This window comes from Oncorhynchus keta, chromosome 16, assembly GCF_023373465.1.
Source record: "Oncorhynchus keta strain PuntledgeMale-10-30-2019 chromosome 16, Oket_V2, whole genome shotgun sequence".
NCBI lineage: Eukaryota > Metazoa > Chordata > Actinopteri > Salmoniformes > Salmonidae > Oncorhynchus > Oncorhynchus keta.
Window position 1 is genome coordinate 16,039,953 of NC_068436.1, and position 18,787 is coordinate 16,058,739.

General features: G+C 41.1%; 1 protein-coding gene across 1 annotated transcript in view; it reads left to right on the forward strand.

Moving 5' to 3' along the window:
- Positions 1–2,444: 2,444 nt before the first annotated feature.
- Positions 2,445–18,787, forward strand: part of LOC118381616 (coronin-2A-like) — a 60,553-nt gene continuing 44,210 nt past the window's right edge. The window contains exon 1 of the mRNA XM_052464352.1: positions 2,445–2,985. Within this exon, the coding sequence (XP_052320312.1) occupies positions 2,971–2,985 (15 nt within the window). The 5' untranslated portion in view covers positions 2,445–2,970. The remainder of the gene's footprint in view (positions 2,986–18,787) is intronic.

Sequence of the window (18,787 nt, forward strand, 5' to 3'; positions counted from 1 at the left end):
TCCACACCTGGTTCTGGTTCTGGTGAAGCACATGCTGCAGTGCTGTCTACTCTGCTCCTCCTGTGCTGTAAACACCTTGCCTGCCATGTTTCCACAGTGCTGGGCCCAGTTGCCAAGGTAGACAGCAGGCACACTCCCTGACTTTCCAGCCCATTGACTCTGAGGGCTGGGTGAATGTAGCAGAGACACACACACATATATTACAATATACACAGGCTGAGGTTGTGACAGTATTACTGTATCTTTTCTGCAGAATGATTATTCTGGCGGGAGAGCAGTAGGTAACAAGATGACATAAAGGATTCAGGTCTGCACAGTGAGTGGTGTGCTACATTTACACAGCGTTTTCATAATATCCAAGAAAAATGTATAGTCAGAGCTGTGTATTCATAAAACAGTCATGTAGGAGGGAACAAGTTGATGTGGAACACCTTTTAGAATGGAAACTGTTCAAGGACAGAGGTGATATTATACAGGTTCATATGTTTGCGAGGAACTTTCTTACCCTCTCTTAAACTGTACTGTATCAGTTTTAATGAAATGAATAAAATAACTATGTTTATGTAATATGTTTACTGTAGTGTGAGTGTCATACCCCCCTCCAGTCTTTGAAACAGCAAAGGCCTAGATTTGAAGGCCCTTTAAAGATGTTCCCAATGTCATAGGAAGATTGTTCTTATTTTAGTTTCCTTGACAAATGGTCTGCATGCAGCAGAGTCCTGGTTCAACCTTTCAAATGATAGTGTTGACTAGGGGAAGGTAATGCCAACTAAATCATGTTCAAGAAATACAAAAATGTAAATTAAGTTAGAAATGACACCCCTGGTTTTTGTGAAAGTGTGAAAAAGGACACCTATCATTTTCAAATGTTCTATCAGCGAATTATGACATTCGCAACACTGGATAGCCCATACCTTAGGCTGTCGGTAAATCGTTTTTATGCCCTACGTATCATAGCACTTGGGTATATTTTTATGACAAGAAACATTACTCTCGACAGTAGACAGACTAAGTTCAGCTGTGATGCTACAGAGAGACCTTTTAAATCAGAACATTTATTGTGCAGTATGAACCCAACAACACACATGACGTCATTATGAATATGTTCCTATGAGCTAGGTGTTCCATGTTGAGTTATTGGCTGTTACTGAGCATGACACTACCATTCAAGATTTGTACAGCCCATAATGTGATCCACTTGGAATAACATGCATGGCTGTTGAGAATTAAATGTTCATGCACAGTAACACACAATGAACAGTTGTTCCATGATAAATTCCATATTTGAGCATGTGTGTGTACAACCCCTGTACCCCACTGACAACAACATACAAGTAATGAGCACTTCTCCTACTGACATGAGATGTTCCCAGACACATGGGACAAGATAATGATAACCCATACACGTGTTCTAGGTCTAGTGTGTGAGGGTTGTTCCCTGCTCTAGACTACCTCCCTATTATCACCCTATTCTTTGAAATGTCCCCTTCAGTGTTCTCTCCCTCTGTTCATAAATCATCATGCCGTTACAGTGTACGTCCCCTTGGGGGAGACAAAGCTTCTCCAGCGCGTCACTTCTTTGTATAACATGGATTAGGATGACAGATGACGGATGAAAACAATACAGTATGAATGACTGTTACATCAAATGAGAATGACGATTATTTATTTGTAAGAGACGTTTGAGTAACCAGGTCTGTAATTCTATCAATTGTATCGTTGCAGATGTTTAATTATTTTTAAATGCATTGGCCTTATTACAAAGGAACATCAACGGCAGCATAATATTTCTCACCTTGTTACAATTACATTGAAAGTCATATTTTATTGCACATTTTCTAGTGGCTAAATGTGTATTTGTATTTATTAGAATCTCCATTGGCAGCAGTTACTCGTCCTGGGGTCCAGTAAAATTAAGGCAGTTATACAATTTTAAAAACATTACAATACATTCACAACAGATTTCACAACACATTAAGTGTGTGCCCTCAGGCCACTACTCTACTACCACAAATCTACAACACAAAATCCATATGTACGTGTGTGTTTAGTGCGTATGTTAAATAACTCCAATAATTGCCGTATAGGACCCAGGCACATATGTTGTGGGTTGGAAGACATCACTGTAACTGGTGCCAGTATCCAGCCAGCATTGACCCATATAAAATACTTTTTACATGCTTCAATTGATTATATGCACCATGATCATCCTGTAGCGCGTGTATGCCATTTATAGGCTACAAAACGCGTTCCAAGGAAATTACGCATATGTTAATAGATTTAATGGTGTTATTGTAGTGGTGCTCTTTACTTGAGTGTGACCATATTGCTTAGCAGCCTATCATTGTTTTAAATATCAATGGCACTGTGAGGTCACAGCTACGTCGCATCCATAGGGACCGTCCACGATTGTTCCCGGGGTTACTTTATAGCACGTTCTTTATGCGTCAATAAAGGGGTCCTTTTTAGTCACGGTGGACCGAAGGCGAGCAGTCTGTTGCAAGGCAAAGCCTGACCACGACTTTGGGACCGTTTTCCAGAGGACCAGACGACTGGGAGAACTACAATAGCAACCCCACTCTTTGTGGGAGAGAGCCCCCCTCCTCTCCCTTCCCTCCACGGATCTGAACATCGCTCTTTCCACCGCTCTTTCCACTCCACCCCTCTTAGGTTGGGTCCCGCAGAGCTTTACCTCGCTTGTCGATTTTTTTTCATCACTGCGGTGAGTGTGTGTGTGTGTGTGTGTGTGTGTAAAGTCTGTGAGCTGACACATAAATACCCTTATGGTAACCGCCTCAGTCATACAGCTGACATGTAAATCGACTTGCCAGCCGGCTATCAAAACCGAGCCAGACATTGAAGATATACGGCAAATTAAGACACCCGCCTCAAGAGAAGCACTCCACCATCCATCCACCTCTGCAGTTCAGTCCTCTCCGGAAAATCTTTCCACCTGCCGACACATCTTATATGACCGTCTCAAAGGTAAGAAGTTGCTATATTGTATACCGCTCTTGTATCTACCGCTTCTTGATAACAACTAATGTTACCAGCGGCTCACGGTACAAATACGAATGTGGTTGTTCCATTAATATCGTAACCGAGCCTAAATATTGTTTTGAAGGACGGTTTATTTAGCTTGACTGACCGTGTGGCTATGTCCACAGCACTGCCACGCGGCCGTATGTAAGCTACTCACTCCTGTAATGTAGAAATTAAATGAACACAAATGTATGATGATAACTAGCTACCAAATGGACAACAATATACGCATTTTAGGGTATGTTTCAGGGTGCATTGAAGGGATTGGCAGGCGGTGTTACGGAGCACCCAGGTATCGCTTTCAGGGCGTTTTACTGTACTACTGGTGCCTTCATCCGTTCGCCAGAGATGATGTACGATTGCTCCATAGTGTTACACAGAGGAAGACGTAAACAAACTTGAAGGCAACATACTTGGTGTTTTGAAGCATGGGTTTAATGCTGAACATATGTGTGTGTAGGCTAGTGGTGGGATGGAACCTGGACTTGTCTCCTCACTCACAGCTTCTCCCTCTGTATAAACGTGTAGTTAGTTAGTTATAAGGCATGGCGTGAACCAAGTCTCCACTTGTTTAACCCAAGTGTAATATTTAGGCTTAAAAGTAGGCTACAATAGTAACCCATGCATTATAAGAGAACCGCATGTCTACTACTTTGTATTGAAAGGACAACTTGAGTATTTGGCTTAATTGACTGAGTTTGGAGTTTTTTGGGGGGATGAGATGTTGGTGAGGCAATCCAATTAGATATGTAGCGATGTATACATGTTATAGTCTTTCAGGCTGAAGGGAAGACTGGCCAAATAATGCATTAGGAAAATGTATATTATCGCCTGAGATGGTGAACAACACTTTTGTAGCTAGAATAAGTTTAAAATATTTTATTAAAAAAGCATCTCCTTAAAGCCAATATTGAAGAAAGGTGAGGAACATGAGGATAAAGATTAGAACAGCGTTTCCCAGACTCGTTCATGTTTTGGTATCTGCCCTAGCACTACACAGCTGATTCAACTAACCAACTAATCATCAATCTTTTATCATTTGAATAAGCTGTGTAGTGTTAGGGAAAAAAACAAAACGTGCACCCATTTGGGTCCCCAGGACCGAGTTTGGGAAATGCTGGGCTAAAGGGAAGACTATTGAATGATGATAATGATTAGAACGTCATGTCTAGCAGCAGACAGTTAATCAGTCCTATCCTCAGTTGGCCGATAGTTATACCCAAACATCGGTTAATGGAAGGTGTAGGTCCCCCCGCCTCCTTGAGGTTGGTTTCCTATGACATTCCCCACTGATCACAATTAGAGGTCGACCGATTATGATTTTTCAATGCTGCGATACCACTTATTGGAGGCCCAAAAAAGCCGATACCTATTAATCGGACCATTTTAAAATGTATTTTATTTGTAATAATGACAATTACAACAATACTGAATGAACACTTATTTTAACTTAATATAATACATCAATAAAATCAATATAGCCTCAAATAAATAATGAAACATGTTCAATTTGGTTTAAATAATGCAAAAACAAAGTGTTGGAGAAAGTAAAAGTGCAATATGTGCCATGTAAAAAGCTAACGTTTCAGTTCCTTGCTCAGAACATGAGAACATATGAAAGCTGGTGGTTCCTTTTAACAGGAGTCTTCAATATTCCCAGGTAAGAAGTTTTAGGTTATAGGAATTATACGACTATTTATCTCCATACCATTTGTATTTCATTAACCTTTGACTATTGGATGTTCTTATAGGCACTTTAGTATTGCCAGTGTAACAGTATAGCTTCCGTCCCTCTCCTCGCTCCTCCCTGGGCTCGAACCAGGAACACATCGACAACAGCCACCCTGGAAGCAGCGTTACCCATGCAGCGCAAGGGAAACAACTACTCCATGGCTCAGAGCGAGCAAGTGACGATTGAAACGCTATTAGCGCACTAACTAGCCAGCCATTTCACTTCAGTTACACCAGCCTCATCTCGGGAGTTGATATGCTTGAAGTCATAAACAGCGCAATGCTTGACGCACAACGAAGAGCTGCTGGCAAAATGCACGAAAGTGCTGTTTGAATGAATGTTTACTTTGAATGAATGTTTTACGCGCCTGCTTCTGCCTACCACCGCTCAGTCAGATACTTAGATACTTGTATGCTTTTATGCTCAGTCAGATTATAAGCAATGCATGACACGCTAGATAATATCTAGTAATATCATCAACCATGTGTAGTTAACTAGTGATTATGATTGATTGATTGTTTTTTATAAGATAAGTTTAATGCTAGCTAGCAACTTAACTTGGCTTACTGCATTCGCTTAACAGGCAGTCTCCTTGTGGAGTGCAACAAGAGGCAGGTCGTTATTGTAAGGTTGCAAGATTGGATCCCCCGAGCTGACAAGGTGAAAATCTGTCGTTCTGCCCCTGAACGAGGTAGTTAAACCCATCGTTCCTAGGCAGTCATTGAAAATAAGAATGTGTTCTTAACTGACTTGCCAAGTTAAATAAAGATGAAATAAAGGTGTAAAAAATACAGATTTCCGATTGTTATGAAAACTTGAAATCGGCCCTAATTAAACCGCCATTCTGATTAATCGGTCGACCTCTAGTCACAATAAAAGTAGCCTAGTAGATAGAAACACACTTCTAGTATTTTTCACACTCAGTGAAATCTCTGCCGCCAATGCTTTAAAGCTGGACCATAAACCGCTGGCCCATATCTGTGTCATGTTATTACTAAGACAGTCAACAGATGCTGGAGATTCTCTAGTGTGTCTCAAATGGCACCCTATTCCCTATATAGTAGTGCACTACTTTTGGCCAGGACCAATAGGGCTCTGATCAAAAGTAGTGCATTATTGGGAATAGGGTGCCATTTGGGATACACATTTTTGTCTTTCACACCCGTCCACACTGCCCGTTTATTAACCGTAGCTTCTATGCCACAGGGTTGTGACTGGTTGCAATGCCCTTTTGTACGTTGCTTGTTACACTGTTTGGCATTCTGGATAGCTCACTCTTGGCTGAGACGTTGGGTTTTTCTATCTAATGCTTGACACGCCAACAAAAAAAAGTACATTCAAACAAGTCGTGATTTAGGTTATATTCTGACAAAAATAGTGGTCATATGTACAGTCATGTATAATATTTACAATTATACAGTAAGTATGTAAACGGAATATGTGACCCATATTCAGGTTATTTACTGTAATACTGCTGAATGAAGTCAATAGAAGGACCATGCAGAAAAGTACAGCAACTTTATTGTAGCAGGAGGTATCAAAGTCCTCACTGTAAGAGCTCTCTTGATTGGAGGCGTGGCCCTGTGCAAACATGGCCTTGAACCGGAGTGCTTTGTAGCTTACTTACATTTGATTGACAGACACAATCTCAGAGAAAACATGGAACCTAGGCTAGCTAGCATACATCACTCACTGTTGAGTAACTGAGATAGGAAATGGTTTATGTTCTGTACTGTGAAATCCAGAACTATGTTAAATGACGTTTCCCTGACTACCTGTGTGCACATATATATTTATTTATTTATTTATTGAAAATGTAACCTTTATTTAACTAGGCAAGTCAGTTAAGAATAAATTCTTATTTACAATGAGGGCTTACCGGGGATCAGTAGGTTAACTGCCTTGTTCAGGGGAATAACGACAGATTTTTATCTTGTTACCTTTCAGTTACTGGCCCAACGCTCTAACCACTAGGCTACCTGCCACCCCAGAGTAACTTGCGTTTGAGTTCTGCTACAGGAAGCTTACATACATTGATGGTGTTTGAGAAATTGCTGAAGTCGGTCTTTCTGTGTTACACACGCCGGGCCCTGTTCACTCTGAGAATGTATTGGGTCAGTAGCACATCCTTGGAATGTTGCCTGCAATCAGCACAGAGGTGAATCAACCAATGAGGAGGTGGTGTTGTGTAACACTGTCAGATAGGATACTGTAGAGAACACAGAGGAATAACACAACGCTAATGTTCTGTTGTCAGCCTAGTGCCCAATCTTTTCCACTCTCTGTGCTGTGTCTCTATTCTCATTTGGGAATAGCCAACATTTGATTTACTTAGTTGAGGAAAAGTTGCCTACTTGACTTGGCCAGTTAGTCATAGTGGTTGACAACCGTTATGTGTGTGTGTCTGTCTGCGTGTGTGAGTAAGTGTGTGTGTACGTGCCTATGACTCTGTGTTTTGCGTTTGGACACTTAGGAACTGAACCACTCTATAAAGGGCCTGAAGGGGAGGGATGTCACTTCATGTACTTGGTTGCCTCATTGTCATGGATATCTAGTCTGTTTGCAGGAGGAGACATGAACACACTGACTGACTGTACATCTGCCTCACTCAGTCATATCCCATACCAATAAGCCTGCATGTAGACTGTGTTCTTCCATGGATCTCTGACTCAGAGAGGAGTTATGTATCTCATTTCATCCCCCCACCTCCTTGAGGTTGGTTTCCTATGACATTCCCCACTGATGATGGCCTGCCTGTCAAATCAAATGTTCTTTGTCACGTACACAGTTTATACAGCAGGTATGAAAGGTGCAGTGAAATGCTCGTCTGCTCGCTACCTCAACATTCCAGTACTATTATTAATAATAATCAATAATAAATAAGTAATAGAAGAGGTAGTATGCAGAGTAATATATTGGTATGTACACAATAGGATATACAGAATAGATCATGAATGTGCTGTGTCAAGTATGACTGTATTTACATATAAAGTGACTAAAATGTCAATGTAAAATGTGGAGAGTCAGTGGCAACAGTCACTAAGGTGCCGGGCCCGGTTTCCCAAAAGCATCTTCAGGCTAAGTTCATCGTTAGAACCTTTTGTAGGTTCTGTTGAATCTCCGAGATGTTCCCCAAAACCATCGTTACCAAATGTACCCTTGAAAACGTGTGTTATTTCCCGACTGCCTCAGACCACTTGTGGAACAGCTTAGTGCTTCGTTAGATGTGTTTTTCCCACCGCGTCACTTTATTCACAGAACATCTCCGCCGTACATAGAATCAAGACGCGTATCTGTCTCTCTTTTGCCAGTGTCTTTGCAATTGTTACAAACAAGCGGGATAAAACGATGCTTCAACTAGAACTGAGATGACTGCATGAAAAGTTTAAATAGCATTCCTACAGTATAGGCTTCATAGGCCCATATATTTAAATGATATTGAAATACATTTCATGTTCATTCAATTGAGTTTTATTTGGCTACTGTCTGTCATTTTTGCCTCAATATGTTTCATTGATTTGTAGCCGAATGTGCACAATGATGTGTCAAATCTGGATTTAGTGCATTTTTATAGAGTAAGCATTAGAATAAGCCGCCTCAATGTTTGCAGCCATAGGTGATAATATCTCTCTAGGAACTGATCCGTTGTCAGTGTTGTGGAGTAATTCTAATGCTAAGGTAAGATTTGAATGGAGAAAGTTGACCCGAGAGCAGCGCTGCCTTTCTTTTGATCCTATCAGTATCGACACATGCCTTAATGACACACTTTTGGGAAGCACATGTTATGTCTTTTGCCGTTGTAGGAAAGCTGCATGGTTAAAACAGGCGTCAGCCTAAGTTCCATTGGGAAACCGGGCCCGGGTCTGTGCAGGGAGACAGCTAGGGTTAGCTGTTAAGCAGTCTGATGGCCTGGTGGTAGAAGCTGTCTCTGAGCCTGTTGGTCCGAGACCAGATGCTCAGATACCGCTTACCAGATGGTAACAGAGTGAATGGTTCCTGGCTCGGATGACAGGAGTCCTTGACGACCTTCTGGGCCCTCGTCAAACGGCGCTTTGAGTAGATGTCTTGGAGGGCAGGGAGCTCGCCCCCAGTGATGTCTATGGCCTCACAGTATGGGCTCAGGTGATTTGTATTCTCTGACTCTTGATCTAAGGTCTGTTTAGTGTTTTCCTCCCCTAAATGTTAAGGTCAGGAATATGGGCCTGTAAGCACATCCTAGATCAGTGCCAAGGGGCTACCTGCAGGGCCGGACTAGCACAGCTACAGTTTTGTAGCTAATCTCATGCTATTCTATACATTTTTTCCATGAGGCTGAGAGAATATTTTGCTGTTTTAAAGCTAAATTCCTGCAATTCTACACTTTGTCATGGCTTATAACGTGTTCATGGGTCATTCTCACAAAACGCTGTCACTTTTCACAACATTTCCTGTTGAATCACTGAGATTAAGATCTGTAATGATCTATATCAGATATTATGCATTGTACCAACATTCTCATTACCATAACAGTTTTCAAAGTCCCAAAAATTAATAAACAAATCAATATTTCTAATAGAAAAATAGAAACATCTCCCATAATGAAAAGGCCCGAGTTAAACATAACACTGAAAATACAAATATTTCATTTGACATTTATTATTATAATAAAATTGAATCAGACTTTTTCCCAATTTGAGCTTTTTAGCCATTTTGGTAATGAGAAGGCCAAATGGTGTAAAGCGGGTGTTTGGGACTAACAACCTAATTCTGGAGGCATATAAGTGAACAAATGAACTAAACTTGGGCTTGTCTATGTACTACTACTTTTTTTTTCACTGATTGGAGTTTTTACAGGAACTTGAAAAAGTGTTATGGTAATGAGACACTGACACTGTGTTTAAACCATAATATTTATTATGTACAATGTCAACTTAAACTATTATACAATTTGTATGATTATTTGTACGATTACAGCTGTAAGTCGCTTGGGGTATGTCTCTATCAGTTTTGCACATCGAGAGACAGACATTTTTTCCCATTCCTCCTTGCAAAACAGCTCGAGCTCAGTGAGGTTGGATGGAGAGCATTTGTGAACAGCAGTTTTCAGTTCTTTCCACAGATTCTCGATTGGATTCAGGTCTGGACTTTGACTTGGCCATTCTAACACCTGGATATGTTTATTTTTGAACCATTCCATTGTAGATTTTGCTTTATGTTTTGGATCATTGTCTTGTTGGAAGACAAATCTCCGTCCCAGTCTCAGGTCTTTTGCAGACTCCATCAGGTTTTCTTCCAGAATGGTCCTGTATTTGGCTCCATCCATCTTCCCATCAATTTTAACCATCTTCCCTGTCCCTCCTGAAGAAAAGCAGGCCCAAACCATGATGCTGCCACCACCATGTTTGACAGTGGGGATGGTGTGTTCAGGGTGATGAGCTGTGTTGCTTTTACGCCAAACATAACGTTTTGAATTGTTGCCAAAAAGTTCAATTTTTGTTTCATCTGACCAGAGCACCTTCTTCCACATGTTTGGTGTGTCTCCCAGGTGGCTTGTGGCAAACAGTTTTTATGGATATCTTTAAGAAATGGCTTTCTTATTGCCACTCTTCCATAAAGGCCAGATTTGTGCAATATACGACTGATTGTTGTCCTATGGACAGAGTCTCCCACCTCAGCTGTAGATCTCTGCAGTTCATCCAGAGTGATCATGGGCCTCTTGGCTGCATCTCTGATCAGTCTTCTCCTTGTATGAGCTTAAAGTTTAGAGGGACGGCCAGGTCTTGGTAGATTTGCAGTGGTCTGATACTCCTTCCATTTCAATATTATCGCTTGCACAGTGCTCCTTGGGATGTTTAAAGCTTGGGAAATCTTTTTGTATCCAAATCCGGCTTTAAACTTCTTCACAACAGTATCTCGGACCTGCCTGGTGTGTTCCTTGTTCTTCATGATGCTCTCTGCGCTTTTAACGGACCTCTGAGACTATCACAGTGCAGGTGCATTTATACGGAGACTTGATTACACACAGGTGGATTGTATTTATCATCATTAGTCATTTAGGTCAACATTGGATCATTCAGAGATCTTCACTGAACTTCTGGAGAGAGTTTGCTGCACTGAAAGTAAAGGGGCTGAATAATTTTGCACGCCCAATTTTTCAGTTTTTGATTTGTTAAAAAAGTTTGAAATATCCAATAAATGTCGTTCCACTTCATGATTGTGTCCCACTTGTTGTTGATTCTTCACAAAAAAATACTGTTTTATATCTTTATGTTTGAAGCCTGAAATGTGGCAAAAGGTTGCAAAGTTCAAGGGGGCCGAATACTTTCGCAAGGCACTGTAAATCTATTGTCTTCCTGGTTACATTCTTCTCACAAAGGTCTGATTATTCACCCTTTCCCATGAGTCTCCACAGATGACGTTCCAGTGATTTGATTTATCTGTAGTGGAGAGAGGTTCTAGGAAAGTGGTGCGGATTGATTGATTTCAAGATTACTGTGTTTTGTTGAGGTGAACTGAGATTGGTTTGTTTGAATGTTGTGGTTGTAGTATTGAACAACCAGCCATTACATACTCTTACATACTGAATTTCTATCGATGAAACATTTTTATTGTTTAATCTGTTTGTGTTCCTTATTAGACCCACAACTCTTAGATATAACATTTGTTTGATGAAATAATCTTATTGGGCACCTGACCATTACGGCAGGGAATTTTGTGGCTGAGCCGAGCTTTCCAAATACTGTACCGCTCAAATTCCATCCAAGGGACCAATCTGTTGTCTGGGATGATTACATCCCTTACAATGGCTCTTACTGAAATCCTCAAATGCTTTTACGTAACCACGAGCCATCTGCACGTGACATACCGAGACCACCCCGACTGTCACTGTCGTAGTCGCTGACACATACACACACACACACTGTCCTCTACAGTTGTCATTACCATAACACGTATTTCTCGTGGCAGTTTCTGAAAGTGCATCTGAAGTGTTTGCTTGCATGTACAGTGTGTTCTTACGTTGTGCTATGCTCCCGTGCTGTTATGTCATAGTTGACCGACGTCAGTCATGAAGGTTGTCATGGACATTTTCCGACACACCAGCTGTCCTAACGGATTATCCCAGATGGGTGGGCTTCAGTTGGGGTGGACACAGGGAGAGGGAGGGGATTACTTTAAAAATGGAGAGTCCTCCTCCCCTGGATTTGCCCAGCTCCAATCCTGCTCCGATTGGTCTTCCCAGCGGTATGCTCCATCCCAGAAAATGTCCAGGCTGCTGAGATGTAGGCTACATGTAGGCCTAGATGTTTCCCGCTGTGTCCAAACAGGAAGGCCTTCTGCGACCGCTGAAGCCTCTTGTTGATTACAATGCTTACGGTTGGTTCCCTTATGCTAACGTGCCCCGTATAGTTGGTCTGTAAGTGTATTAATCGGTGCATTAGGGTATTGAATGAATTGATCTTGATTCTTGTCATATGGAGAGAACTTCAAGTGGAGGATCTCTCTGACAGTAAGTACCCAGTCCGTGGCTCTTCCAGAAAACAAACAACAACTTGACCCAGAATTATTCTTCACTCATTTGAGTGTCTCTTGGTAGACTAGCTTCATTGGCACAGTCCTTGTTGTATGATGACTCCTGTGTCTCTAAATTTGATTTGTTTTACATTTAACATTGTAAAAAATGGAGTGTACAGAGAAACTATGATACAGATTTCTCAGATACTTGTGAAGGAGATTCATCTTTTACAACTACCTACCATTCAGTGGGCCTACGTATTTCACTGATTGGTACAAAAACATTGTGTTTATTTATGTTTTCCTGGAGGATGTAGTCTGAGGGTCACGACCTTCTTGCCCTTTGTGCTGTTGTCTATGCCCAATAATGTTTGTACCTTGTGCTGCTAACATGTTGGCTGCTGCCATGTTTTGTTGCTACCGGGTTGTTGTCATGTGTTGCTACCATGCTGTGTTGTTGTCTTAAGGTCTCTCTTCATGTAGCGTTGTGGTGTCTCTTGTCGTAATGTGTGTTTTGTCCTATATTTTTATTTTTAATCCCAGCTCCCGTCCCTGCAGGGAGGCCTCTGACTTTTGGTAGGCCTTCATTATAAATAAGAATTTGTTCTTAACTGACTTGCCTAGTTAAACAAAGGTTAAATAAATAAAAGAGCAGAAGGTGGATGTGTCAGTGACTAGAACAAGTCTTCTCTATTATTCATAGAGAGGAGGATGAGGAGGAGGATGAGGAGGAGGAGAGGGCCTCGCTCTCCCATTGACATGTTATTTCTCTCTGTTAACCAGCCAGACCTTAAGTGGCCCTAATGGCCCTACCTCAGAAACAGCCAATGCCTCCAGACTAATAGTGTGAGCTACTTGAGCATTATTTTGGCCAGTCAGAAAACAGCTGTGAATGCTGTAGTAACCATATCACGCCACACTAATGCAGTCAGCCAATGGAAGAGATCTGATTAGCGAAAGCATCAGACAGTCTGATGTCATCATGGAGCTGGTTGTGAGCCTCTAGGATCCTGTAGTTGCTGTTGTTAGAGAGATGGATAGAGGGGTTGGATCAGCATAGTATAAATGCAACCTCATCCTCCCGCTGCTCAAAGTGTAACTTACCTCGGCTGCCGTTATTATGGTTTGGATGGATGGGTGTCATTAGTGAAGCTGACTGGTGATTTAGGAGTAATGGAGTAAATGGCTGGTGGAGATCTGAAGTTATGGGAATGGCGTAATATAGCTACTTGCGTTGACGCTGGGCCTACTTGTTCTTATCACCTCCACTGAATAATTGAACATTTTACATTAACAAGCATCAAATATTTAGATTCCATTCCAATTAGGAACGAAGAAAAAAAACTGAGGTTGTAGAATAAAACCCTGAGGATGTAGAATAAAACCCGGAGGTTGTAGAATAAAACCCTGAGGATGTAGAATAAAACCCTGAGGATGTAGAATAAAACCCTGAGGTTGTAGAATAAAACCCTGAGGATGTAGAATAAAACCCTGAGGATGTAGAATAAAACCCTGAGGTTGTAGAATAAAACCCTGAGGTTGTAGAATAAAACCCTGAGGTTGTAGAATAAAACCCTGAGGTTGTAGAATAAAACCCTGAGGATGTAGAATAAAACCCTGAGAATGTAAGTCGCTCTGGATAAGAGCGTCTGCTAAATGACTTAAATGTAAATGTAGAATAAAACCATGAGGATGTAGAATAAAACCCTGAGGATGTAGAATAAACCCCTGAGGATGTAGAATAAAACCCTGAGGATGTAGAATAAAACCCTGAGGTTGTAGAATAAACCCCTGAGGATGTAGAATAAAACCCTGAGGATGTAGAATAAAACCCAGAGGATGTAGAATAAAACCCTGAGGATGTAGAATAAAACCCTGAGGATGTAGAATAAAACCCTGAGGTTGTAAAATAAAACCCTGAGGATGTAGAATAAAACCCTGAGGTTGTAGAATAAAACCCTGAGGTTGTAGAATAAAACCCTGAGGTTGTAGAATAAAACCAGGTTGTAGAATAAAACCAATGCAAGAGAGTGAAAACGTAAGAAGAATGAATTGGATGTCAGAACCTGTTTTATAGCTGCTATTCATTACCAGAGCAGCACTACACATGGTTTCAAGAACAACGCCAATTTAAAGCCTGACCGATATCCAACTTTGGATTGGACGTAGCCCTTTTCCTCTCTTTGCTATCTCCTGCTACTTTCACAAGTTGACATTGAGCTCAGCAGAGTTTAGATATGCGCTGTTACTAAGAGGCTTCTATGGAATGGGGTGCTCACTGCTCATCTGGGTAAAGTCAGTTTTGAACTCAGTGAAATCGAGTACATTTTTTTTAGTATCAGATAAGGTTTCCTGGCTAGAAGATAGTAGTGTGTAAAACTCTCCACTCTGCCAGGGGCTGTAGCTACTGAGGATCAGTCAGTCCTCCAATAACAGCCAGAGCATTTCAGAATTAAGACTAGACAAAGAAATTCCCTCCAGAGGTCCGGCTCCAACATGGCTCACCCCTCAGAGCTATGACATGATATCCATAATTACGTTTCCTCCATACTTAACGCTTCACACCACCAGTTATGTCTGTCCTTTACAAACAGCTCCCTGAACCCCAACTACCTGTAGAAGCACGGGGACGAATACATAATGGACATTTACTGGAATCTCTTCCTAAAGTCCCTGAGGATTCCAGACTGGTTCTATACACGAGGCCCTCTCCTCTCCATGTCTTTATTTGATTTACACCAGGCCCTCTCCCCCCCAGCCATTCAGACACGGCCTCCAAAGACATAGTAATAATGATGTAGTCATTATCTCTGCTGTGTTAAATGCACCTCCCCCCACTACCGACAGGCAGAGGCTTTTTACTGTAAGTCAATAGAGGGATTGATTTAGTTTAGAGTTTCACAGACGCATCTGATATTTGTTGCAATGCTTCTGGGGGGGGGGGGGGGGTTGTAACGTCTATCTCGTCGCCATGGATGTTTTGTCATTATAGAAGAGGACGGCTGAGGGAGATGAAAGTTGGGTAACGAGTGTCATGATGAGATCGTAGGCTATATTTAAAATGTTTCCATTGAGGCGGTTTAAAGAAATTCTTGTCTTTGGACCTATTGAAAGCTAGGCTGATAAAGTCTGTATAAGGCTGTGAATTGTTACGAGGGACTTGCCAATATAGGTTTCAGTATCAAGCAGCAGCCATATCATGATATCATTCAATGAGCAACACAGCTAATAAGCAGGTTAACGCCATGGGGCTTTAAATTAGTCACCTCTGGCCTGGAAGAATCAACAGGGCCAGCTGTACAGACACGCACACACCTCTGACTCAACACCGCACCACAGGTAGTAACCATATCACAGGTGAGATCATAGTCGCTTTACATCTAATAAAGGACTTTCCATAAGGGGAATAAACCCCTTGATATGAAATCTTTTGACACTTTTTTTTTCTTAAGACGATGTCAAAATATAATGTTGGATACTTGGCGCTCCATGCTATCATTTTTCTAGAGCCTATAACGATCTAGAACTCTTCAATATATCCCAACTTCATAACTCCAACGTTCTATGTACTGTAACTATATCTGGAACTTCTTTTAATCTTCACGTGCAGTGACAAAACAGATCGCATCTCAAATCCATCACCCAAGGATCCCTATAGCGTTTCCGTCCAATTAGATTAGAGGTAGGATCATGAGACCACCTCAGTCTCCAGTCCCATAGTGTCAGTTGCATTCAGACAGGATGATGGAGCTATAGGTGGGTACTGTACTTTTGGTGGGGTGTATGATGGTAAGAGTACTTAGCAGTGGGTATTTCCACAGAAAGACAGATGTGTGTGAAGAGGGGTTCTGTCTGTGTTGTGTCAGATATGGACGAGTGCTGGCTAGGCAGAGAGAGATACCAAACCCACGTGTTGCCTCAGTGTTGAGTTGACTCAGAGATTTGATCTGCTTTGCTTGTTTGAACAGATGAACGCATAGTGTACATTGTGATCCGATTTTTCATTTGCAGTATTGTGTCATAATGACTGATTTGTCAAACACCGGGTTATTGTAGAGACCTCTGCAATTGTTACGGAATGTTTCAAGCGTGATAACTTGTGAATGGTGCAGATGTGGTTTCTACTGACAATTGAGATGTACAAACTGCGGCATAAGGGAACAATGAGCGGATAAGAGGCAATCCGTAACTTTGATTAAGACATTAAGGAGCTAAGACGGACGAAGTCAATATAACTATTTGTTCAGCACTTTTGAAATGTACAGCAACAGAATTCAGAACATGGGCCGTTCTTATAGTATTTCCCCTGTATACCAAGTCAGAACCGTAGGATGAATAAAGGAGGTATATAAGCAGACAATGAAAGCTCTTACAATATTCGATGATGACGTTTCTCTAAAACAGGCTATAGGCTACATGTGTACCACCAAGTCAAAACAGTAGGCAAAGTTATGAGGGGGAAAGGGACAAAATTATTAGGTTGAGGCACATGGGCTACTAACAGCTTACTACACAACATACACTTAGTATTACTTACTTAGCTAGAATATACATATTCCCTGGCATATTACATAATTTATGCTCCAGCATACGTTACATTTTTGGACTCACCTTGTTGTGCTAGCCTACACACCATTCCAGTGGTGACCCGTCATTCAGGCTGCTCAACAACCTGTTTTGAGCCCCACCTGCCCTGAATGACGGGTCGCCACTGGAATGGTGTGCAGGCTGGGTTTATCCTACATCTCAGAAAATCACACCACATTCTCAAACTGTTAGTCAATCTTCAATTTATTTGCATGAGATTTTCTGTGTTGACAGAATAGAAAAATAAATGCTGTTGCTACCTCGCTTTTACCATATCTATGATGGCAGAAGAAAATGTCATTGATTCGCTGTATCTAAAAAATAAATGCATGTTCCAATTTAGCTTTTGGTTAGTTTATCTGTGTTGTGGGAGTGGTCCCAAACCTCTTTTGCATGGCAAACCATCAAAGACAACATGGGAAGGAACATGCAAATACTAGCCAGAGACGTACAGTGCATTCTGAAAATATTCAGACCCCTTGACTTTTTCCACATTTTGTTTCATTACAGCTTTATCCTAAATACTTTTCCGCCTCATCAGTCTACACACAATACCGTATAATGACAAAGCAAAAACAGGTTTTTAGAAATTTGTGCAAATATATTTAAAATAAAAAACTTAAATATCACATTTACGTAGGTATTCAGACCCTTTACTCAGTACTTTGTTGAAGCACCTTTGGCAGCGATTACAGCCTTGAGTTTTCTTGGGTATGATGCTAAAGCTTGGCACACCTGTATTTGGGGAGTTTCTCCCTTTCTTCTCTGCAGATCATCTCAAGCCCTGTCAGTTTGGATGGGGAGCGTCACTGCACAGCTATTTTCAGGTCTCTCCAGTTATGTTAGATCGGGTTTAAGTCTGGGCTCAGGCTGGGACACTCAAGGACATTCAGAGACTTGTCCCAAAGCCACTCCTGCGTTGTCTTGGCTTTGTGCTTAGGGTCGTTCTAGTCAATTTTAGAATAAGGCTGTAATGTAAAACATGTTGGAAAAAGTCAATGGGTCTGAATACTTTCCAAATGCACTGTACATCATTTGAAAGACTTCTGTTGACGTGTTTTATTATATTTGTGCATACGTGTGTGTGTGTGTGGGTTTGTCTGGGTGCGTTACATGACATAGCCCATTTATTTAACCCTTATTTTACCAGGTAAGTTGACTGAGAACACATTCTCATTTACAGCAACGACCTGGAGAATAGTTACAGGAGAGAGGAGGGGGATGAATGAGCCCATTGTAAGCTGGGGATGATTAGGTGGCCATGATGGTATGAGGGACAGATTGGGAATGTAGCCAGGACACCGGGGTTAACACCCCTACTCTATGATAAGTGCCATGGGAACTTTAATGACCTCAAAGAGTCAGGACACAAGTTTAATATCCCATCCAAAAGATGGCACCCTACACAGAGCAATGTCCCCAATCACTATCCTGGGGCATTGGGAGATATATATACAGCACCGTTCAACATTTTGGGGTCACTTAGAAAAGTTCTGTTTTTTTAAAGAATAGCACATTTTTTGTTCATTTAAATAACATCAAATTTATCAGAAATACAGTGTAGACATTGATAATGTTGTAAATGACTATTGTAGCTGGAAACTGCTGATTTTTTACGGAATATCTACAGTTGAAGTTGAAAGTTTACATACACCTTAGACAAATACATTTAAACTCAGTTTTTCACAATTCCTGACATTGAATCCTAGTAATAATTCACTGTTTTAGGTCAGTTAGGATCACCACTTTATTTTAAGAATGTGAAATGTCAGAATAATAGTAGAGATAATGATTTATTTCAGCTTTTATTTCTTTCATCAGTTTACATACATACACTCAATTAGTATTTGGTAGCATTGCTTTTAAATTGTTTAACTTGGGTCAAACATTTCAGGTAGCCTTCCACAAGCTTCCCACAATAAGTTGGGTGAATTT